General features: G+C 41.7%; 3 protein-coding genes across 3 annotated transcripts; 1 reads left to right on the top strand and 2 right to left on the bottom strand.

The window, feature by feature from the left end:
• The first annotated feature begins 58 nt into the window (after nt 1-58).
• dusp23b (dual specificity phosphatase 23b) lies at nt 59-2,532 on the top strand. The gene is made up of 3 exons (XM_080480803.1): nt 59-497; nt 1,006-1,285; nt 1,611-2,532. Exons 2-3 carry the CDS (start codon nt 1,016-1,018, stop codon nt 1,794-1,796), a joined length of 456 nt encoding a protein of 151 aa, XP_080336929.1. The 5' UTR covers nt 59-497; nt 1,006-1,015; the 3' UTR covers nt 1,797-2,532.
• On the bottom strand, nt 2,060-15,797 carry afdnb (afadin, adherens junction formation factor b; the record flags this gene model as incomplete). Its single annotated transcript, XM_080479853.1, has 23 exons — nt 15,541-15,797; nt 13,547-13,739; nt 12,975-13,081; nt 12,747-12,883; nt 12,559-12,662; nt 12,398-12,439; nt 12,065-12,270; nt 10,898-11,043; nt 9,930-10,024; nt 9,559-9,830; nt 9,188-9,331; nt 7,378-7,576; nt 7,207-7,298; nt 7,034-7,120; nt 6,875-6,940; nt 6,699-6,772; nt 5,606-5,724; nt 5,353-5,511; nt 5,125-5,213; nt 3,477-4,358; nt 2,592-2,694; nt 2,430-2,481; nt 2,060-2,153 (listed from the first exon to the last, which is right to left on the bottom strand). Exons 1-23 carry the CDS (start codon nt 15,634-15,636, stop codon nt 2,060-2,062), a joined length of 3,558 nt encoding a protein of 1,185 aa, XP_080335979.1. The 5' UTR covers nt 15,637-15,797.
• Nucleotides 15,798-18,106: 2,309 nt separating this feature from the next.
• slc22a3 (solute carrier family 22 member 3) lies at nt 18,107-22,626 on the bottom strand (the record flags this gene model as incomplete). Its single annotated transcript, XM_080479852.1, is given in 11 exon segments — nt 18,107-18,210; nt 18,310-18,382; nt 18,385-18,424; nt 19,826-19,929; nt 19,931-19,934; nt 20,027-20,245; nt 20,416-20,530; nt 21,036-21,078; nt 21,080-21,191; nt 21,289-21,392; nt 22,390-22,626. Coding segments are annotated over 11 exon segments (1,155 nt in total).
• Nucleotides 22,627-23,024: the final 398 nt, after the last annotated feature.

Raw genomic sequence — 23,024 nt, 5'->3', positions numbered from 1 at the left:
CCAGGGGAGACTGCGACCTGAACGCAGCGCCTTAGACCGCTCGGCCATCCTGACAGTTGTAAACACAGGGTCTAGATTTTAAATTTGAAGATGTCGTATTCTTGTGTTTCTGAACCGCTGATCTTTATTGTTAATGTCTGTTATATCAATCGTTGTACCAAACGCGCAAAAGAAAGATTAATTCCACGTGACGCTATTTTTCGCCGTAGAACGACTTCCTGCCTACTGTTATCCGCTACCCAACGCTTTAGCGCACACGGTGGTGGTTTGCTTGTGTTTTACGGGGCCTATATTATTAATAAGTCTTTCCCTCATGGTTTGACTGACTGGTACTGCCTCGCCAGATATTGCAACAGACTGTACTCAGCCTCGGTTATACAACTCATTTATAGTTTTACTAGTCGTCGCTGGCTGGGGAGCGTTCTGAAGTAGCTGCTACTTTAGCTTAGCCGCCTAGCTCTGCTGCTTGCGGATCCTGCATTCATACACAGAAATAAGTAAGTAATGTTGCGGGCTATTTGACAAATAGAGACACGGCTTCCTTGCGGGCTAAACAAGGAGTCGCTGTTTTCGTTTGACGTGGGAATACCTCTTATTGTCAGAGTTTACGAAACTTGCTCGCGAGGTTAGTTGTGTGACAGGCGCTAACGTTTAGCTCGAGCTTGTCGTTAAAAGGCTTCAGATGAGAACAACTTGGTGGAGTTTGGTGGGTTGTGGATTGTATTTACACACCGGGACTGTTCTGTAGGTGAAAATATGTCCTGCTTTCGAACTAATCCCTCACTAGAGTCACCTAACTAACCAGCTTATCGAGTAATGACTAATGTTGTTCTTCATTCTGTTACACGTTGTTTGTTTCCTGAACTGTTTATAGCCTTAATGTGTAAACTCGCAGTGCAGGCTTTTGTAAAATGCAAGTGCAATTTGGGGAGAAAGTTAAAAAAAAAAACAGTAAAAAAATAAAAACAACCTAACATGAGTTTTATCCCCATTTCTTTTCTTCAGGCTGATAGTCATGTCCTCCGTAGCCCCAAACAACTTCTCCTGGGTCGAGCCAGGAAAACTTGCAGGACTGGCGTTGCCCAGGATGACATGTGAATACCAGTATCTGCTGGACAACGGCATCAAACACTTGGTGTGCCTGTGTGAGAGGAAACCACCTTACCATGACTCTTGCCCGGACTTACAACTCCACCACATCAAGATTGTTGACTTCACCCCTCCCTCACCCAGTCAGATTGATAAATTCCTCTCCATCGTGGAGGAGGCCAACTCCAAGGGGGAGGTATGATCTCAGATGCAGACTGGCTGTGCTTGATAGATGGTTATACTGATATTTTCACAAGTCTCCAGGGGCTGAGTGTTTTATTATTTGCTGGCTCGGGTTCCGCAGTAGTGTATCCTTAAACACGTGGCATAAATTTAACTGAGCATGTGTAACACTCCTGGAACAGGGATGATAGAGAGAAACAATATTTTATAATCTGTCATATTATTCATCCATCTAACGTTTGTCCACAATCCAACCCAAGAGTGCATTTTGAAACCGCTGAGCCACAGAGGTGTGAATCCGAGAAATGATTGTGTTGCTGTATTGTCGTCGTCCTCAGGGTGCGGCGGTTCACTGTATGCATGGTCATGGGAGAACGGGGACCATGCTGGCCTGCTACCTGGTGAAGACGAGGAAGATTTCCGGGATTGATGCCATCAACGAGATCCGCAGACTGCGGCGAGGTTCGATTGAAACTACCGAACAGGAGAAGGCAGTGGTGCAGTTTTATCAGCGCACTAAGTAGTTTGAACACTTGTTCACCTATTGCTAGAAGTAAAATCAACAATGTTTTTTAACTGGTTATAGTTTTATTGAACATATGATCTCTACAAATCATACATATTATGTATCTGGGGGGGGGGGGGGGGAAATCATTGCTTAAATGTTCAAATTACCGAGACAAACATTTCTACACTAACTCCGCTTTGGGCAAGATACTGTATAATATCGTCTATCTAACGCTTTAATACAGTTCTGAAGACTGTTGACAAGCTGTTGAATTTCCTTTCATGCGCTCGACGCCAGAGAGAAGAGACGCTGACGCTCCTTAAATGTGAGTTTTTCAGGCGCTGGCGCTCTCTTGACTTTCTCCTCCAGGTTTCTGCAAAAATCACAACAACAGCTGAATTACTTGAACTGTCATTTGTGAGGTTTCTACCATCTGCTGCTGTTTTTAAAGGTATTTGTGTTGTAGCGAACATATGTACTTTCCTCAGGGATGTTATTCAAATACTTCTAAAGTGTTTGAGAGGATTGAAATGTTTCCTTGTGACGAACAGGTCAGGCATGGCCATTTCCGTGTCATTAGGCATCATCTTTAGAAATTATTGACACACGATTAATTGTACAGCTTTAAACAGCGAAACTGTAAACTCACTCCTTCGGTGCTTTGTTGTGAACGCCGTCACTCAGCTGGTCCGGTCGTTGATCTGCCAAAGCCATGAAAGTTATGCCAATAAAATAAGCTGTCTAATGAACAGACTCATGTAAATAGATGTTACTTGAAGGATTCCGCTTCAACATGTTGGTAAGTGGTTACCTGTTGCTTCGTCTCTCTTTTGGGAGAGGTGAGTTTTGTCTTGCTCATCCGGCTCTTTTTGTTCACCGTTCTCATCTGCACCCGAGCGTCTTTTATTCACAACCTTCAGGAGAACAAAGAATATTGTTGATTCACAATAGTGCAAATAAAAACATAGTTTGATTAGGTAATAAAACTAAATTCATGTAAGATCTTGGTCACCAGGGACTTACTGTTGCAGCCACTTATGTTATAATTTGCATGCACGTTAAAATCTATTGCTACGTTTTAAGTGATTTGAGTACCAGCAGTGGTTTGCGCGCGCCCTCGAATGGTACTTAGACCAAAGTCAGAACATTTTGAAAAACACTAAAACTATATATTATCCAAAAATATATTATCATAAAAATGTATAAAAGGTGGAATTACTATTCAGAATTTGTTTCGTTTTCTTTTATTTTTGTCTCAATAACCCAGCCTGGTATGTTTGCTTCATGCACTCGGGACATGTCTACCTGCTGCACCATAATAGGACATGTTTGATGCCCGTTATAAAGAAATCATGTGTATACAACCACAATGCAAAAAGATTCAAAAAACAAACAATCTCACCAAATATACTTTGTGCAGAAAATATCATATTTAAAAAACCCACAATGACACCGCAACATTTTTATGAGATCAATGGACTTGTTTGTGGCCTCATTTATTTATTAATTGGGTATGACACTATTAGATATTTCTTAAGGTGACTAATGACGAAGTACAAAAAGGCATTAGAGTTTAGATTATTGCATAATTTTAGTGTTTTACTCTTAAATGTCAGAAACGATGTCTGTCATGTAAAAAGCTGGAGCCCAGGTTGGTGTCATCACCCCCGGCCTTGCCCTGTGGCGCGCTCCTCACCTGAGCTCGTATCTCCAGCTGCTGCAGCGTCACCATCATGTCCAGATCATCATCTTCCTCGTCCTCATCCTCGTCCTCTCCCCTCTGCTGAATTTCCCGCAGTCTCTTCTGAAATTGCCACTCCAGGCTGAGCCTCCTGAGTCGGTCGTTCTCCTCGGCCGTCCGCTTGGCTTTGGCCTGGAGATCTTGCACCTCCTGCTGCAGGAGCTCCACCATGTGAAGCCGCTGCTGCTCCTCCAGCTTCTCCTGGGCCTCCCTCCTCCACGGGTCACACAGCACCGGGGGGGCGTTTGTCCTGGTGGCCCCTGTGCTCTTCCTCTGGTGAGGTGGAGGCTCTTGGAAGGAAACGTGTTTAGTTGGAGTGATGCTCACGTGCGGTTTTCCTGCTGCATCTCTTTGTGCGTTGGGTTTTTGCTGCAGAGACGATTGAGGCGGCTTCTTCACTGCAGATATGGGACATGCGTAAATGTGAGGGCTCTGCTTGTGTCCATTGAGTTTCAAGTTCTGGCTGATCCTTGCCACCAGCAGAGAAGAACCATGCTGAAAGGTGGTGAGTGGATGATTTGCCTGAGTGTTCACCGCCCTGGTTACGGGGATGTCGATGCGTATTGGCTGGATTGAAGGCGTGGGCGTTGAATGTTGTAAAAACGGGGTTCTCCAGACACCGGCACAGCTCGTGCGGCCGCCATGGTGTTGTTTTGTTGAAAGACTGTTATCAGACAGGATGTCATGAGTAGAAACACTTGAACGAATGGGGAAAGACGAATAGTGGCTGGCAGTTTGCGTTGCACCCGGGTCCCTTTGTGGGTATATGTTCTGCCTCATGTCCAGCAGGGGGCCTCCACTCTCCATACACAAGTTCTCCTGTGAAAGGGCTTGGCGCTGGAGGAGACAAAGATTTTATTTCATTCGCCGAGCTGCACTTGTTCAGTTCTCTGGATAGAACGACTGACAATATGCAATGGAAATATAGGCACTCTTCTTAGAAAAAATAAAAAGAAAACGTACCATAAATGTCCTCTTACTGGAATTTGGTCTCTCTGAAGGTCCCAGAGACACGTTGAATGTTTGCTGGAGCTGACTGGATTCAGATCTGCTTTTGTCCAGAGATTTAGTGGTTGGAAGTGTCAAATATCCTTGGTGAAATGTCTGAATGGACATGCAAAAAAAAAAATGAAAGGGAGGTCAGCACAGAGGATGTTTCTCTAAATTGATATTTTTCTGAGAATAAATTTGTTTTTTGTTTTTTCTCCCATGAAGTCTATAAAGTCCAACGTACTTGGAAAATGATCACCTAAAAGGCACAAAGGCGTGGCATTTAGTGCTGTGGAAAGTGAAGGATTTGCCTGTCGATATCAAAGTTTTACACTTTTCAGTGCACAACCTGTCCGTTCAATAAAAGATAGTGTGCGATGCTCAATAAAACTGATCAAATATGTATTAGATTGTCTTTCGCCTGCTTCCTTCCGGGGTCGCCACAGCAGATCGTGATCTGCATGTTTGACTCGGCACAGGTTTTTAAACAAATGCCCTTCCTGACACAGCCCTCGGTGGGAATACTACCCCGAACCTCCATCCCCTCGCCTGCTGACCTCCAGGCCACCACTGCACATTAAACAAACATGTAAGAAACATGGGAAAACCTCACCTCAGTGCAGAGATTGATGCTGGAAACAGAAGCAATGTTTCCTCTCACAACTGGGTCAACAGGTTCATCCTCCTCCTCCAGGCCAAAGTCTGCAGAAATGAGGAGAAAATAAAAGTGCTGGAGCTGTTTTTATGACTCGCCCTCGAGCATTAAGCATTTCACATAAAAAAAGAAGAGGCAGCCTGTGCTGCCAGCAGCAGTGAACAATCAGAACCGAGGTGCACCCACTGGTCATGTTGGGGTTGGAGCGATAAAGTTGTCTGTTTCTCTGCATCATTTGCTCTTTCTTTCTTTTGCTGCTTCTGAGGAGCTGCTCATGGGGAGCTGGATCCATGTCGCCATACAGCACCAGTGCTTTGCCGTTCGGCTTCGCCTGGCCTCTTTCGCCTTGTGAAGCAAAAAAGAGGAAAAAAAAAAAGGGTTTAATTAAAGGAAGGACAGTGAAGGCGTCTCACACTCTCCCAGTATGCTGGGGTCTAACCTGCGTTCCTTTGTGGAGCTGGCTCTCTCAGCAGAGCCTCGAGGCCGTGGTAGCTGGCGCCGAGTTTTTCAACCCGTAAGGTCACAACAGGGCCGGTTTGCATCATGATCGCTGCTGCCCTAAATGAATGTGAGATAACCAGGTTATTTCTCCATTTCCTTGCTTTATTAATTGTGAGACTGCAGGGAGACTGCATCTCCACTGTTTAATGCTCTCATCCGATTATGTTATGCACTGAAACACTTTTTCATGTTGGAGGAATTTCTGAAGGCGATTTACTTCAGGCCGAAATACTGGCTTTCTTCTTGCACTCGGCAATGGTAAGAAATTGTCCTATTTTGCTTCCATCATTTCACACCGTTCAGCTGTGTTTTCGTCTGTAGAGCCATTATCATTCTACCAATCCTCAGCGTAAGTAATACTTCAGTTAAGCTTTGATAAACACTTCAGGTGCAAAGTGAACATTTTAGAATATGATTAAATCCTTTCATCATGCTCTGCAGAAAGACAGCTTTTATGTGGCATTGAGGGATATAACTATCATGTTTTCAAGCCCGAGCGTCTTCATTAATGACCGTAGGTATGGATGAGAGAATAGATCATATTTCAGCTCTATTCCCCCTATACCAGAGCCTATACAAGCTATTCTGCTATAATAATCTCAAATCTAACGTCCGTTTGGTTTGTCTGTTAATAGTAATTTACAGCTATGTTTTGGAGGAACTGTAGAACAGACGAGCAGCCTATTGTTTTATTGTCGTGGTGATGATGGGATAATGAGACAGTTCAGTATTTCTGCTTGAAAATGATCTTAATGGAGTAGATTTTGGTTCCTTGTTGAGTTTTGATGCAACAATGGAGCAGAAATCCCACCAGTGAAACCAGACGATGCCTCTTCAAAGCTGATAAAAGGTCAGTGTAATCGGCCAGTGACAGATGACAGGTCAAGTCGCAGTCAGGGATCTCATTTTGAGAGGAATCAATCTAGGACATTTTAATCTGGACCGACAACCTGGCTGGCATCCCTACAAAGGCTGACGACACAGGCTGGACCCCTCCAGCTGTACGAGCGGCTGTTGAAAGATTTGACTACCTTTCTTGGCTGACTCCAATCAGGCTCTGACCGTCCACACTGAGCAGCTGATCTCCAGCTGTTAACTTGCCATTCTGCACACAGAAGAAAAGCACATGATTTAGTTCAATCTTAGCAAAATTAAAAAGAAAATAATCCCAGTTTCACATATCAAGTTCAGTTGAGAAAGGTCTCACCATTTCAGCTGGCCCTCCCTTAACAACAGATTTAATGTAGATGCCAAGGTTACCCTGGCCCGCTCCCTGTGGCGAAGGAAGAGAGATGCTGTTCACTCACTGAAATATGTTTGCATATTTTCGGTGTTACAATGACTGGAGGGGGGGGGGTGACGTCACCTTGGCAGCAACAATGCTGACCCCCATCCCACTGTTCAGGGGTTTGTTCAGGGTGATCGTAACAATCTCCGGCTGCCTGTGTGCTGCCTGTCCGAGAAAATGTAATATATCACTTCGTACCAGAGTGAGATCATCCTTGAAATCATTTGAGGCCACAGAGAATCTTTGTTTACCAAGTATGTGTTCTGTCCAGGAGGAGCGGACTCGCAGAAGAACATGGTCCAGTCGCCCTTCGAGTTGTGCTGAGTGGTCAGAGAGCAGAGACCTGCGAGAAGTGGGTGTCATTTATCATGAAGATCAGACAGGGATCATGCGTCTGATCTGTTAAAAGAAACATCCCACACCTTTTTGGCATATTGGCTCCAAAAACTCTCTAAAGCCTTGAGGGATTCCTCTCACAGTGTCACAGGAGTATCCTCCCTCCGGCAACAGGAAGGGCAGATGGAGGTCGAGGCTCTCCTCCAGCTGGATGTCCCGTCCTTCGCTCCGAATCAGGTTATCCGCTGAGGCCTCGGCAGCCGTCACCACGACATCGATCAAACCCTGCAGCGGGAATGACGGGCGGCGGAAATATTTCAGGGAAAAGGTCGATCCAGCGTCCAAAGCGGATTGGCATTTGTCATTGTGTGACAAGGCAGCAGTGTTAGAGGGGACATCCAATCTGACTGCTGGGACTTTCTGAGCAAAAAAACCCCCCGAAATACCGACCCTGACCTCTGACACCCTGCAGAGGTGGACGTCAAACTAATGGTGCTTTGATGCCACCCATGTTGATTGGGTTTGAGCATTAGGACCAGAGGTGGGTTTGGGAGATTTCCAGCTGGAAGGAATCCTAGAAGCTGAAAAATTATGCTGCTGTCATGCGCCCTTCAGGTGGTCACATTTCCAGACGTGAAGTCCTTCTTGCTACTTTGGTGTGTTTGCTTGCTTTCAATTTGAAAAGGGTAAACATGGACGCTATAAAGCAGTATGCTAGTGTCCATAAGAGTAATATATGATAATATTATCATGGGTTAGTGGGTGTTTTTGCCAATATTTGGCTTCATTTGAATATTTTTGTAAATCCAAAAGTAAAAGGTCCACAGCCTTTATTTTAGAGACAATCTGTGTGGGCAGGAGGGGGAACATCTTAGGAAGCATTGCTCTAGGTTTTGATAAGAGTAAAGACAGTATAAAGGTAAAGGTGTTTGACTAGCATTGCTCATTTTACTCTTAATATCTTATGATTGTATTTTAACAGTACTTTCTTGCATTTCTCAGCATTTTGGCAAAAAACATCATTATTAAGTTCTAACTTCCTTTTTTGAAAAGGAAACCAGCGTGTACTAACCTGAGAACTACACCGTCTCTGTCGCTCCAGTTTTATTAGTTTTAAGTCACAATATATACTATTGGCGGTGTCTTTTTAGCCTGTACATTTCCTATTAATGAAATGCCAAAAACAAAAATGTTCCCCAGCATTTTACCTACAATACATGTATTTATTTATGAGAATCGTGTCTGTACACTGGACAGCAACAAACGATTACCCCTAAGTGATTTCCAAGGTTGTATGAACTGAATTGAAAATGCATCCTATCTCAGCTTAGTGGGAAATTTGATGCTGTTTAAATTTTTTATGTCACAGGGAACAGTTCTTTTTTTTTTTTTTTTGTTCTCCCCTGTACACCTCACATTTCACCAAGTTATTACAAAAATATTTCATTCAAAATATCTAATCATGTTATAAATGCAAGCAAAATTGCTTGACGTTGCGAAGACTTTCCTCCCCCCGTTAGCAAATTCGTCACGCAAATCCAGCCATCCTCATGATCTCATCAGATGTAACATGACCTGGATGACTGATAATCTTCACAGACTTCCTTCGAAAGCAATAGGATAATGTGACACCTCATTTAAACATCATCCATACATTATTTATCATCATATTCATCATTTTGAATTATTCATGTTATTAAATCTATACAGCCCGAGCTCCCATTGAAGCGTCCACTACACTCCTAAGCTCCCACTTTAAACCTTAAGTCTCGCTTCTAAACACTCCCAACACTGAGGCTGCGTTATGAAATAAGCCCTCTGGTTTTGGTCTCCTGTTCCTGTTGGGATGGCTGTGTGAGCCTGAGAGGAGTGGCAGAGGAGACTGGAGGTACTCACGGGGGGGATGTGTGGCTCATTGGTTGCATAGAGGTAGCCGGAGAGCAACATCTGCAGCTGCAGTGAGTTCAACTTGAAACAGGTACTCTGGATGTCCTTCGTGTCCCGCATCGAGTACTTATTCATGGTCAGGAGCGTGGTTGCCTAGAAACAGGCAGGCAATGCTATTTTAACAGCTTGTTCCGAGTGAATCATGTGCTTCCACATTGTGAATGAATCCTGAGAGCTCACAAATATATTATCAGGCAAAGACACTGAATTTCTCTCAGGAAAACGACATTTGGTTCTGGTGTATTTTCCAGTTTGAAACGTTTACCATTAGTCTCTGAATTGTTTGGTGCAATTGACACTGTGGTCAGAGCGGCGCACACCTGGATGACGTGTCCCAGGTGGCAGTCAGCAGCCAGCTCCAGGCCCTGCCTCTCCGCCCAGTCCTCGATGGCGGAGAGCCTCTGACGGAGAGCGGCCCCCCAGTAGTGGGAGCGTAGACCCGGGGCGCTCTCGTCCGGGTTCATGAGCTGGTTGAAGAGCCAGACGCTGATGAAGTGGAAGAGCTGGGAGAAGAGCTGGATGGTGAGGGCCGGGTTGACCCGACAGCGGCGTAAGAGAGACATGGCGTTCATCAAGGTGTTCAGCACCATCTCTGTCACGACGAGAGAGAAATATCAAGTCGTGTGACTTTCAAAAGCAAAAAAAACCAATCAAATAATTGTATTTTTAATAATAATATCCAGACAAGTACCGATACCGGGTGGCAGTGGACCGTGTTGCTCAGGATCGATCAGAAACGTTGACAAATGCTTCCTCAATTCATTTTGCAGACACTGCAGCAGGAAGCTTTGAGGAATGAAGCACAGCGTGCACCAAATTCTTCAGAGCCAAGCAACATGAAACCTTCAATTTCTACACTATAAGACCGATAAACCGACACGTTATTAAAAATCCCTTCAAGACACAATATGTCATGTTTTAATTGAATATAAAATAATATAATCTTCACTAAAAAGCTGAATGAAACAAGTCTTGATGTCTCCTCAAAAACAATTAGTGATGTGGTAAATCGGTACATCGACCAAAGGCAGCAGGTTTTACAACTTGGCCCCGTCTGTGTGGGTTTGTAATACACATTTATACCACAAGTTGGTGAATTGATTCCGTCAAAGAAGCTGAAGGAGGAACAGAACAATGGCTGACACTCCATTGAAGAACTGTCAAGGGACTCAACAGTGCCACCCAGTGTACACCACAGCCATTACGTTGTATATTACATAGTGCCACTTTAAACATTCTCAGCTCTAATGGAGTTAAATTTGTGATGCAGTAAGTAATTATTGGCTGATATTTACATTTCAACTGACCTGTCAAAAGTTATACTTAGTAATTTATCTACTAATCTTTGACTGACTTGAGCTAAACTGACTGATGATTTCTCTAATTTCATCCGTAGTCCAACCCTGGAATACTAGTTTTAGTTGCATTTACTCGTAAATTCTGATGTAGGTAACATATAAAGAGTGTGTGTGTTTACACCGGTCGCCTTAACTGAAAACATATGAATTGGCTTTAATAAGGACTTTAACAGTAACAAACATGCGTTCTCATGTGAAATAATTCAACCACTTGGAATCTGAAAGCTTTCTGTGATTAACACAGTCACCTATATTATTTATTTAATTGATGCTATTTCACTGTAAATGCTCTCCAGGGTACCTGTAGGCTCTGTGCACCAGTCGGGACAGTTCCAGCTGGCTCTGCTGTGTTAGCGGACTCAGGTCTTCGTCATGCTTGAGGAAGTTTAGGAGCTCAGAGGAGTTGGCCATCCAGAAGGCGAGAGCCCCGGCGATGGTCTGCTGCTTCTGGAAAAGGAAAAAGAGGTTTGTGAAGTATGAGAATAAGTAACACTAAAGCATGTTTTGCAAGATACGAAGCGAAAACTGAGACTTATACAACCACGATAGTTTATTCCCTTTCCGCTGTGATAAAACAAATACTTGTTCACCCTATTTAAAAAAATGTAAAGTGATGTAGTGTAACATGAGAAATTATCCTCAAATAGACAAAATTTTTAATGGAAGTATCCCTGTTTTTGTTGCAAAACGCATTTTAAATATTAGTGTTAGATTAGCCGTTGTGATCTATGATAGCCATTATGTAGTACCACATTGTTGTAACCTTTTTTTACTTTGGTTGTACTGCATTAAATAAAATATTACTTTTATAAAATAATTGGCACAGTTACAATCCTACATCCTGAGTTCCAGTGAGCTTGATATTCTTGAGTAAAAATTTGCTGTCTCTGCCCTGTGACTGAAAAGTCTCTAATCTCCTGTTTCATCATATCAAACCTCAGTCCTCCAAACTGAAACAGAAACACTGTCCATAAATAACCTTTACATTAGCATAGATTACCTTAGCATCCCTAACTAAATGTTAATATACCCATAGCAATACTTTATTCACCTGACAGGGAAGTAATTTACAGTGTGCACAGTACAATATTAAATAGGTAAATGGATAAATGAGAATAGATAAATACAATATTAATGTAATAATCTGTTTTTTCTTCCTCTAAATAACTGATGTAATCCAAACAGAAGGAAGCAATCACACAGTAACACTTCAGCTCAGCTACGCACACAATATTAAGACATGTTTAATTAAAGCAACTAATGAAAATGTATCTAGCTTATTGCTTTTTAATTCTAACAACTAGTAAAGTAACTTGACTACTTTTAAATAAAGAAAAACTGTCATAAATTCCCCAATCCCATTAACTTGCACAACACTTTGTGTCAGAAAATAGGACATCAATTTAAAAGATTTATTTTAAAATACTTTTCTTCTCTGCGAATGGAACAGAAGTTCTCATGGACTTGCCTGGATGACCTTCCCTGTCATGGCCACCATCTTGCTGCTGATGGAGGTCACACGGTGCAGGCGTCCCGTGGGCGGAGAGCCTCGGCCGCAATGGCGTTGCAGAGCGAAGCGGCCCGCAGCGTAGAGGATGTACGCAGGTGAGAGCTTAAAATGAACTGTGGAGCTGTTGGTGTAATTTATGACTGCAGAGAGGAAGGGCTCCTCAGCTGTGAAGCCCACCAGCAGGGGGCAGGAGGACGTTGTGAGAGGGGAAAAGCAGTGAGGTCACAACTGGGCATCTATCACTCTATATCTATCACACTATACTCTACATAACATTGATTGCATACTCACAGTTATCACAGAATTTGACTCCAACTGGTAATCCAGGTTGGTCTGAGAAAGAGAAGCGCGTGTCACTGGGGATCTTTTATTTTTGCAGTTTGAATAATTGATGCAGTGTTTGACCAGAGCAGCTTGCAGGTCTCTGGACTGTCCAGTTAAAGATCACGTACCAGCAGCAGCTGCTTTCTGGGGCCTTTTTTTCTCCGAGGACAGTTTTTGTTGCTCATTGTCGGGCAGACAAACACGGTCGTCTTTCACTGGACTGTCAGTTGACCTGGAAATGAATGACAAGTGAGTTTTTGTCATTTCTTTCACAGTGAGATGTGGGAAGTTAAATGTAAACCGTCAAGCGTTTTACCCGTTCTCATCCTCGGACAGCGTGTCAGCTCCTTTGTTCCTGTTCTTCTCTTTCTTCTTCCCTTTTTTCGACAGCGTCCTCTTAAAGTTCTGGATCACTCCTCCTTTTACTTTCTCATGACAGTTTTCCATCTTTGTCTAGCACATAAAAATCAGCAGATATATGTGCAAATTTGCAATAAACAGTTTGAATGTACTGTAGATGAAGAATTTCAGCATGTTCACTTACTTCTACATTGCTCTTGTCTTTCCGGAGGATAAATCTTCCTTCTCTGTTGTCTGAGTTCCAGTTTAATTGAACGAGTAAAGGTCTCTCATCCAGGTCCAGTTTACGTTCTTTTTCCCCAACAGTAAAGTAGAGAGAACAGAGGCCGTTTATCAGCTGTAGCTATAAGAATTCCCTTCATACATCATAAACAAAAATCTTTTTATTTGGACTATTGCTAGAAGGACAGCACGGTGGGGTAGTGGTTAGCACAACCCCCTCACAATGGGAATATCCCCAGTTTGAGTCTGGGCTTGGGCATGGATCAGGTGTACCCTGCCAAAGACCAGAAAACTAGAATTGGCTCCAGTGTGAAGTCACCTTCATTTGGTATTGTGTTTTATGTCTTTCTTAGGTATTTATTTCTTAGGATTTTTATTAGAGGGTTTAAGAGCAGACAACGTTCAACTTTCCTCTAGGATCAGTAATGAATTGTTCAATCAATTCGTAAAGTGTAGCAGAACAAAAACAAATATATATATATATATATATATATATAAGTTCCCAATCACTTATCCTCCATAACTCGTTCGTACCTTTACTGGTGTGGATCTCGTACAGGGAGTAACTCGTCGTCAGCATTTTCATGTCGGGTCTGAATTTCTCTGACAGAGTTTCGATGACCTCGCGAGTCGGAGAGTTGCTGCAAACTCGGAGGCACTTCGTGGCCACGTTGCCTTCGACGTGGTCCTCGAGGTAGAAGCGCATCACGCCGTGAAACTCCAGGTTCTGACGACAGAAAACAGTTTTGCAGTCGTTGCTCCTTGTTGGTCCAAGAAGCTTTACAATTTAAAAAGTCCCTCAGACGTTCACTACTACACTGACAATAAGTCAAACAGTCAACCATTGAGTCAGCTTGAAATTTGACTTTCTGAACCAAAGTTCAGTTAACTAATATGATGCAGAACCCTAACAAAGAATGGCAGAGTGGAAAAGGCCTTAGAGCAGAGACCAAAGCTATATGTAGCACATTGAGAGTCTTCCATTATTATCTGACACAAAGTTTAGATTTTCAAGCTGATCTTTCAGATTTAACAAACCCTCACCATTCATTTAAGTCGGACCATAAACTTCCACAGTCGAGGTTTATACAACATGAAAGAAGAAATATTGTCATTTTCCCAGAGATATGAGGGGAAAAAAACCATTCATTCTTTAACTAACTTTAATATTGCAACTTTAGGAATGCAAAACAAACTCTCTGTCCTTGAGTGTGTATCCACCTTCAGTGGTTTGACACACGCTTCTCTCATGGTGTGCTCCAAAAGTGGACCGGGACTAAGTAAGGACCAGGTTTTAATTCTAAGGCATCAGTTTTCAAACAAACTGTGGAAGTTCCAGCTCACAGCGTTGTTACAAAAAGTCTCCCAACATAATAATCATAACAGCGTTCAAAATGCCAACTCAGATTCAGCAACTTCTTTCAAAGTCAAGTTAATTCATTTCCATTCAGTTGGTCGGTCGAATATGTGGTTATAGTAATTACATAAGATGCTCTCCGGGGTTATAATACATGATGTACATCATGAGCAGCAATAAGAAGCCGAAAGATGAACATATAAGTGAGGAATTGGCATATCTTTTATTTTTATTGCATCAGGTTATGAAGGCATCAAAGAGCTTCTGACTCATAACATGGTCAGAAATACTCGTGGATGGAGTTTTCTGGATCCCTACAAACATCCATCCGTCCTCTATCCTGCTTTTCTCCTGTTCAGGGGAGCAGAGTGAAGGAGCCCAGCTCGCTATGGGCGAGTTCTCACTACAAACGTTCCACTTTGTTTCAGTCCAAAACCTTGATGAGAGGTGTAGTTACACCTCTAATCTACATCAAGCTCAGTTTCTCCATCTCAGCTGTACCTCTGCTGTCCAAACTTCTCACAGGTCAAATCACGTCGAAACGACGCATTATTGACTTCCTCTTCTTTTTATCCATGTAATACAATGAAATCATCCGAAATACCAGTGGTCGGTGTGCGTAGCTGAAGTTAATCCCTTCAGAATATCCACAAAGGAAATATACTTAGTTCACTTGGGAACAAAACTGCATGTTTGACATCTATCTACACTGCAGCTTTATTATTTAGAGGTGAGGTTGTATGAGGGAAATGCCAAATATACATCTGTTGCAATTAACAGCACCCAACAGAGTAAATCTGTTCTCTACTTCACAAAGGTGTGTGATTCAGTGTGAAGCTCTTTAAAATGAGCTCAATGCATTCAGGCTTTGTTTTACAGCTCAATCAAGGAGTGAGTATGATCGCAGATGTTATTAAAGCTCGGTAAAAGGCGAAGCAAGGCAACAAGTCTCAGAAAGGCTGTAAGAATCCTTTAGTAACCGGGTGTATTATTCTCCAATGGATTATTCTATTCTTTTACTGGTTAGAGAAAATTAACAAACAAAGTGAGTTTTCTCTTCAGGGCCAAATCTATTATCAACCTGCCTTTTCTATAAGCATATAAAGTGTTTCAACAAAGCGATCAGAAACACAGTGATGAGGTTCAAAACAATACCAGCTACAAAACTCACCTCATCAGGTTGGCTGATTTCAAACAGATCCAGCCTGGTGTTGTTCCACTGCAGGATGACTTTGGCTAATTCCTCTCGTTCTTCCTCCTCAGGCATTTTTTTTTTCAGCAGTTAATTTTCTTAAGCTTCTATTTGATCCGCTTCGGTAAAACGTCCATCAGAGCAAAAAAGAAAATCCCGTGATCACAACTTCTACCAGGGCTCCAACGCCTTTCTTCAAGTTGTTCCCCGTTGGTTATATACTCATTGTCCTCTGCGGTGAGTTTTTAAACGTAATTGCCCATTTTCACATCCTCGTCCCCTGTTCAAGCCCCCCACGCCCCTCTGCCCTCATTTAACAGGTCAGTGGATCTTTGTTATGTGAGGCAAACAGTTTCCTAATCATACGTCGGACAGAGGCAAGTGATTCCCGTCTTTATAGTCCTCCACCAAACCCAGTCTGTCATTTTCTCATTAGCTCCCGAAGAGAAGGACCATACAATTATACTGTTTATAAAATAATTTAACAACGCCACAGAGGACTTCATGTCAGGCTGACAGCATGCGGCAGTCCCACAAGCATTTTCACCATCCCCACAAGAGATTAGCATTTTTTTTTCTTTTTTTTTTTTTTCTTTCTTTTTTTTGCAGCGACACGGATATTTACACTTGAGGGAATCCCACTTCTCATGCATACCAGTGATTTTCGGCACAATTTCTGATTACATGTCCTCCTATTCAGTCAACTCCATGGATGTGGGGCAGCTTTTGTTGGCAGCTCCCAAGCTCTCCGGGTAAACCTTCAATGGAACAAAAGGACTAACAAAAACAACCCTCAATTATATATACAGTATAGCGTCAAGAAAAAAGAAACTCGAACAATCAAGGGTATTGTTGTCTGTGTGTTGGAATACGCAGAGAAGATGTTTTAGTCGGAAAAACACTCCAGATTGTACCTTTATGTTTGTGTTCCTCCGCTGAACTCGTGTGTTATTGACATTTTAAAAACTGAGAGTGTATGACTGTCTTTTTTGAAGGAAAAACGTATTTGCAAAGCAGAAAAGTCTGCTTCTACTGGCCCTACAGGGGAGTAGATCTGATTTTTTCTTTTCTTTTGCAAATGCTTGCCAGATCTCTCTTGATAAACCTGATCTTAATGAGACGTCTAAAGGTGAAAAAAAAAAAAAGAATCCATTCATATTCATATTAGGAACTCCGTCTCAATGCCTTCAGATTTTAACACGTGCGTCTCGCCCTGTGTCAGCTGAAATGGACCTCAGATTTCTGCAACACTACTTGGGATAGAGCCTCTTGAGGTGTAAACACAAGGCACATTCTTTGTAAAAAGAAAAAATTGTGAAGATTGTGATATATAAGTAGATTTTGGGCATCCAGCCTCACCGTACACTTAAAGACTAAAATAATATTGAGTTAATTTGACAGAAAAAAAGGAATAAAACTCCAGCCTTCCTTCATAAACAAGCCATAAATTCACACTAACATTTCATAATCATTAATCATCTCCGGATCTTGCTGAGTGCTGCAGTTTTAAGGAAGCATTATTCAAACTGAAGTAAATAGCGGCTTTGGTTTGGTGTATTTTTAGCTACAGATGCGGTGCAATAGTTCAGCTGTTTGCATTACCATAAAATAATCTGCATTGCTCACTTTCATATTGATTCATTGTCATTATGTGCAGTTTTCTGTTATGTCTTTGATATAGTTTTATGACAACAATAAAGCTCCATGTCACAGAGAAATAATATGTTAGGGACCGCTTTGATGGAATCCGGTGGCATTGAGAGGCTCTAATCTCGTAGGAGCTCAAAAACGCTTCCCAAATAGCCGCATGGTATCGAAATTGGATGTTTATCTGTCAAAGTGAAACACCGACATCGAACCAAGTGAGAGACAAACACAAGATTGAAAACTTGAGAGTTCTTCTTATCTCTTCAGGTGTAACAACAAAAATCTGTCATTTTTAAGAGTACTGGCACCTTAACAGGAATCAGCCCGAGGTGAAGTAACGTCATCAGTCAGGATAAAAATAAGATCCACTGCTGAAAATTAGCACTGCTTGAGGTGTGAGGCTGCAAAGATGTGGAGCTTGTTTTTTTTCTATCCCCCTAACTTACTTGCAAAAAACACCCCCCCAACAACCTCAAACTAATGTAACACAATTGAGCAACAACAACCACCGAACAGTCCTTTTCAATGGCTTTGATTGCACAGGTTGCCGTAGGACTGTGTAATGTAAACACAGGAAATCCAGTTGAGAATAATTCAGGTCCTGCTCTTCAGAGATTCAGTTTTTTCTTCATGTAATGAAAACACTTCGTTCGACATCCTTTGTTTCTGTCCTCCTGTCAAGAAAACACGCATATCAAAGGCACAGTGTCAGTGTTTTTAAATCTAAATTTATATTTCTCATTGTTGCTTGTCTTTTCTAAGATTCTTCAGTACTGAATCACTGCGCACAAATTCTTCATTTAAAAGGCTGTCCTTATCCGTTTTCTGCCCATTATCTTGTGCTGTTATTAATAATGTCTGATCATAGATTTTTAATGTAATATCCACAAAATCCATTTTACCTTTCTAGATTTTCCACATCCTCCATCGTGGCTGGCAGGGCGACTCGTCTCATCTCAGGTAACATCGTGACCAAACCGCTGTACAGCGCCGACATCACACCTGATAGTGGGGCATTTGTTTTATACAAACAACACGCTTAAAGTCTCTTTTATCTTCTTTTAATACGTATTCATGGATGATAACCCTGGCATACATTACCGTAAAGAAGAAGCGGCAGCTCCTTCCGGATATTTGCCAGTCTGTAGAGTAGAAACGGGGCCGCGATTGACCCCCGATGTCACTGGCTGATGAACACACTGACACACCCAAATTTCTGCCAGAAAATAAAACAAGGATCAGCATTTCTGGAATTAAACTACAAAGGTTGAAATTCCAACCGTTTTCATCCTAAAGAAACCAACAACTTCAGTCGCAGCAGATTTATTTTGGATGACGGAGCTCACTATGTGTCACTGTTTACCAGCTCACTTTAGTTTTTTTTTTTTTTTGAAAAATTAAAACACGATGAGCAAATTGCATTTTTTGTAGTTCCTGGATGCCACTTGCATCGATTGGAAGTTATCGAATTCCAGAGACAAATAATATACGGATTCAACCAAGGTACCAAAATGTTTCGTTTTTCTTTCAGAATACATTAGATGTCTACAAAAAGATATTTTCTGCAAACCATTCGTCAATGTGTGACTGGAAAAGTGAAAAAATACACTTTGCTGTTATTCTCGGGCCAGAATACACACATTCAAGCTATCTTATGGGATCGCCTTTCTTACTAGTGCCCTGTGTTTATTCTTATATTCACTGAGCAAGGGAACCTTGAATAAAAGCCCGGCTGACTGTTCAGAGCAGCTTATCCTGTTGTGTTGTGAAAAAGATCATGTCTGCAAATATCGAAAACAGCCAACATCATAGTGCAATGAAGTATTATCCGGTTATATTATGGGTGTTTATAAAATCACACATCAATTTGATCAGCTTCTTCAGTTTCTATGTAAAGATGATCTGACATCTCAATCAGAAGGAATTCAATCAGATTGACAGATTTCTGATGTGTCAACACCTTGTGACATGTTGCTGAGGCTTTCTTGTGTGTTTTTCTGAGATATATATATATTTTTTTTTTTGTTTTTGTTTTTGTTCATCACATTTGGACAAACACTGAAGTTTTGTAATATCATGGTTATCCGTCAAATATCTGCGGTGACGTCTAACGACATATTCTTATTATATTTCACACTTTATTTCACTTCTTCAGGTATATTCCGTGCAGTATGGCACAAAGTTGTATTTGGTTTTCTGAAGTGGTATTTGAAGATTAAAAAAAAAAAAACTAAAGTTGCACCTCCTGGTCCAGCTGGCACACAGGGGGAAAAAAAATTTTAACACTTGTTATTCCAGAAATGTTGTACAGTTTGTTGGAAACGTCTGCAAGGCCAAAATGGGAAACTTTTGGATTTTGGCTGTTCTGATATTGTTTTACTGCAAATGTCTGTTTGCAGGCCCTCTAATTATTTGTTTTCTAAAATATACGCAAGTATGTCACCGTGACCTTAAACAATGTTACCTTGAGAAGCTACTTTCTTCTTAGAAACCTGCACTGGCAAACACATTTTACATGGTTCACAATGTCGTTTTTCACATCCAATGCAACTCATTTGTCAGTCTTCACAGCTCAGTGAAAAAAAAAAGAAAAAATCAACACAACATGATTTCACACCTCAGAGGTGTTGGATACATCTCTGCGTTCGCAAGGTTCACCGTCTCAATCCCGATGGCGATAGCAAGTCTTCCTATGATCGCGACTGACTTTTTCAAAAAGGAATAATCTGTGGGGAAGACATAAAGATTATAACGCAAAGATGAGAGGCATGACTTTACCAACTAAATATTTATAGTTCCAGTAATGATGTGGCGTTACCTATCAGCAGGCACAAACGGCACTGCGAGGCAGGCGATGCCTCCAGTTAAGTTAGTGATGGCCATGAGGGGGCGTCGGACCACTCTGTCCACCGGCAGATAGAAGATTAGTCCAGTGGGAAGCTCCACCACAGCAGAGATTAGGAAATCCAAGAAGAGATTATCTCCTATGATTCCCTGCCGCGGGACAAGCCCTTGGAACACAACTGTGCTTGTAAACCTGAATCAAGACAACCAATTTAAATCACAGTCAAGGAACAATCAGTATGGCTCGTATGAAACTGACTTTCCAGGCATATATTAAAATTAATCATCATCATCATCATCATCATCATCATCATCATCATCATCATCATCATCAGAATGAAATCAGATGTCAATAGTACACACACCACTGGTAGGAGACAAATAGGATGCAAGGCCAGCTGCAGAGTCCTCCATGAGGACAGAGTTCGAGTCACCATGGACACATATTTTCTGTTTCTGGATCCAAAGAACTCAATAACTGTGTGGATAAGAATGAATATACGTTTGACGCAGTAGATGCCAGAAAAAAGTGGACAAGCTGAAGAATTGTTTGATAAGGCTGTGTTGGCTAGAGCATCTTCAAAACAGTTTCTTGATCTGCAATGGTCTGTGGTTCATGGAAAGGACAGGTGGTGACCCAGCAAAGGTCTGTTTGTCTGATCTCACGGACTTCCTCACACACTGCCAAGGAAACTGTCAGGAAACATGGCAGTTTGTTGCATGTGTACAGTAAAAGCACAATGTTTAGCCATACTATGTAGTCATACTGTTATGGCTGATTGTTACATATCTGTAAACTTGTAAACTATTTAATTGAGAGAGAATTTTCTAAAGACGATCAAATCTGAAACATTTTTGAAGATGGTGTACTTTCTAGTAACGTAATCATCTGTATCAGCACCATAAATAACAGGCCGTCACCTCCAGCCTCACACCAGAAAAGTGATATTAAAGACCCAATAACTTCTCTCGTTTCAACATACCGAGAACATAAGAAGTCGACCACGCTGCCTTTCCACAAAACCCATTGTGAAAACCGAAACATGAGCAGCAGCGGGTACGATGGCAACAGCATCCCTCCGATACCTGAGAGACCCAGACCAAGCATCGACGCAATGAAACATGACTTTGTCCCGAACCTGTGAAAGGAGCGTGGAGCATGTATAACTAATGATAGTTTGACATTTCAAAACAAGCAGGTGGAGGAAAATGAAACTAAACGGGGACATGACGAACCCGTCAGAAAGGTAGCCACTGACGAAGGCGCCGACAAACAATCCAAAAGCTAAGAAAACCTGATTCGGGTCAGCGAGCCAGGATCTCTCACACACTAAAGGAAACTGGACGGGAAAGAATTTTATTCCGATCATGAATTTGAAAAGCAATTCTTTCAATTTGACAGCAATTAAGAGCGACAAAAACACAAAATATATATTTCAACAAATTAAAAATGTTAAAGAAAAAAAACCAAGGATTAACATCTACTTAAAACAACTACAAAATAGGTTCACATGAATGTTACCTATGACTTCGATTATTAATGATTAGCCTGCAATACAGAAAGTTCAAAATCAGGAATTATTTTCAAAGATAAATGTATGATGTTAAAAAAAAAAAACAACTGATGTGTATTTACTACATGCATTCAGAGCAAAACGTATGTCAATATGAATTTCACGTTAGTAAAATTAAGTTTTAACCTTCCAGTAAATTTAAAAAAAAAAGTAATCTCAAGGTTTTAAAGCAAAGAGGCACCACAACTACAATCACACACTTTATTCATTCCCACATGAAAATGTCCAGCAGCTCCTATTGAAGGTATTTTCTCCAACAGTTACTAAAATTAAAAAAAAAAACATATAAAAGTTGCATTGAAATAGTAATAGAAATAAACAAAAATTCTTTTTCAGTATATAGTTGTTGAATACATAAATTCAATTTTTATTTCAGTAAGAAATATTTTTGCGAAGACAGAAAGAAGAAAGGTAAATTAAAATATAAGTTGCATCTTATGATTTATTAGCTGTTATGAGTGAATGGAGATTGGTTATCACTTTAGAAAGTTATGATAAAAAATTTAAAAAGGTCAAGGTTGTGCATGACTAGTGTTGAAATTGGAATCATTCACAGGAATGTGAACCAGTGACACAGTTCATGCTGTCAGGCGGAACACAAATGAACAAACCTGGGGCAACAGTAGTCGTGTGGCTGTCATCAAACACCCACCTGCCGTCACACGCCACCGTCCGGGTCGAGTTGGAAATCACCTGCCAGTGGAGCTCGTCGCACCCCGCTCGGTCCAGCTCGAACCTCTCACAGCGGCTGAAGGAGGCCGACTGTCCGGATCGAGGCAAGGGTCACCTCCCGCACCTCGGCCTCGGTCCGGCCGCATCGCTCCCCGAGGCGCTCGGACTCATGAGTCCGGCACCAGTGATCCGGAGTGTGGCTTAAGAAAACAACTCCCACCAGGATGAAAGCAAAAAGAACTACGGGGAGAGAACCGATTGTGACGATCTTCTTCTGGAAAAGCCCGAAGTCTCCGACGCACTCGATGAGCCTGTCCACGTTCGACATCCCTGCTGCTGCTGCGGTGACCGGAGCCTTTCGTCTCGGAAGGTCTTAGAAAGGAGGCAGTAGTGACTTTGGTCATCTTTTCAGGAACATCAGCAGGTTTTCAGGTCCTGACAAGCTTTCAGGTCCCGTGACTTTTTGGATCCACGTCCTTCTTTTTTTTGACAGTTTTCACTCAAACATCTTTTCCTGTGTTTTAACAGAGCCTGTTTTAATGAAATGACTTCATTTAGCTTTAGAAACCTCGACGTGAAAGGTGAATGCCGTCATTTTAATGTTGTGTACTTTAGTTTATTGTGTGAAAACTCTTCTACAGAGATAAACTATTGTGCAGAATTGGACAAAAATTCTGCAATCATTCAAAGTCAAAAGAGACTTTTATTTTTTTTAGCCTGTTTGTC

Source organism: Lipophrys pholis, assembly GCF_963383615.2.
Source record: "Lipophrys pholis genome assembly, chromosome: 14".
Classification (NCBI taxonomy): Eukaryota; Metazoa; Chordata; class Actinopteri; order Blenniiformes; family Blenniidae; genus Lipophrys; species Lipophrys pholis.
Note: the sequence above shows the minus strand (reverse complement) of the source record. Positions and strands in the feature narration are given on the sequence as shown.

Bases quoted from the DNA above. Each gene is read 5' to 3' on its own strand.
- dusp23b (XM_080480803.1), top strand. From the start codon at position 1,016: ATGTCCTCCGTAGCCCCAAACAACTTCTCCTGGGTCGAGCCAGGAAAA. The intron at 1,286-1,610 runs GTATGATCTCAG...CGTCGTCCTCAG, and splicing joins AGGCCAACTCCAAGGGGGAG to GGTGCGGCGGTTCACTGTAT.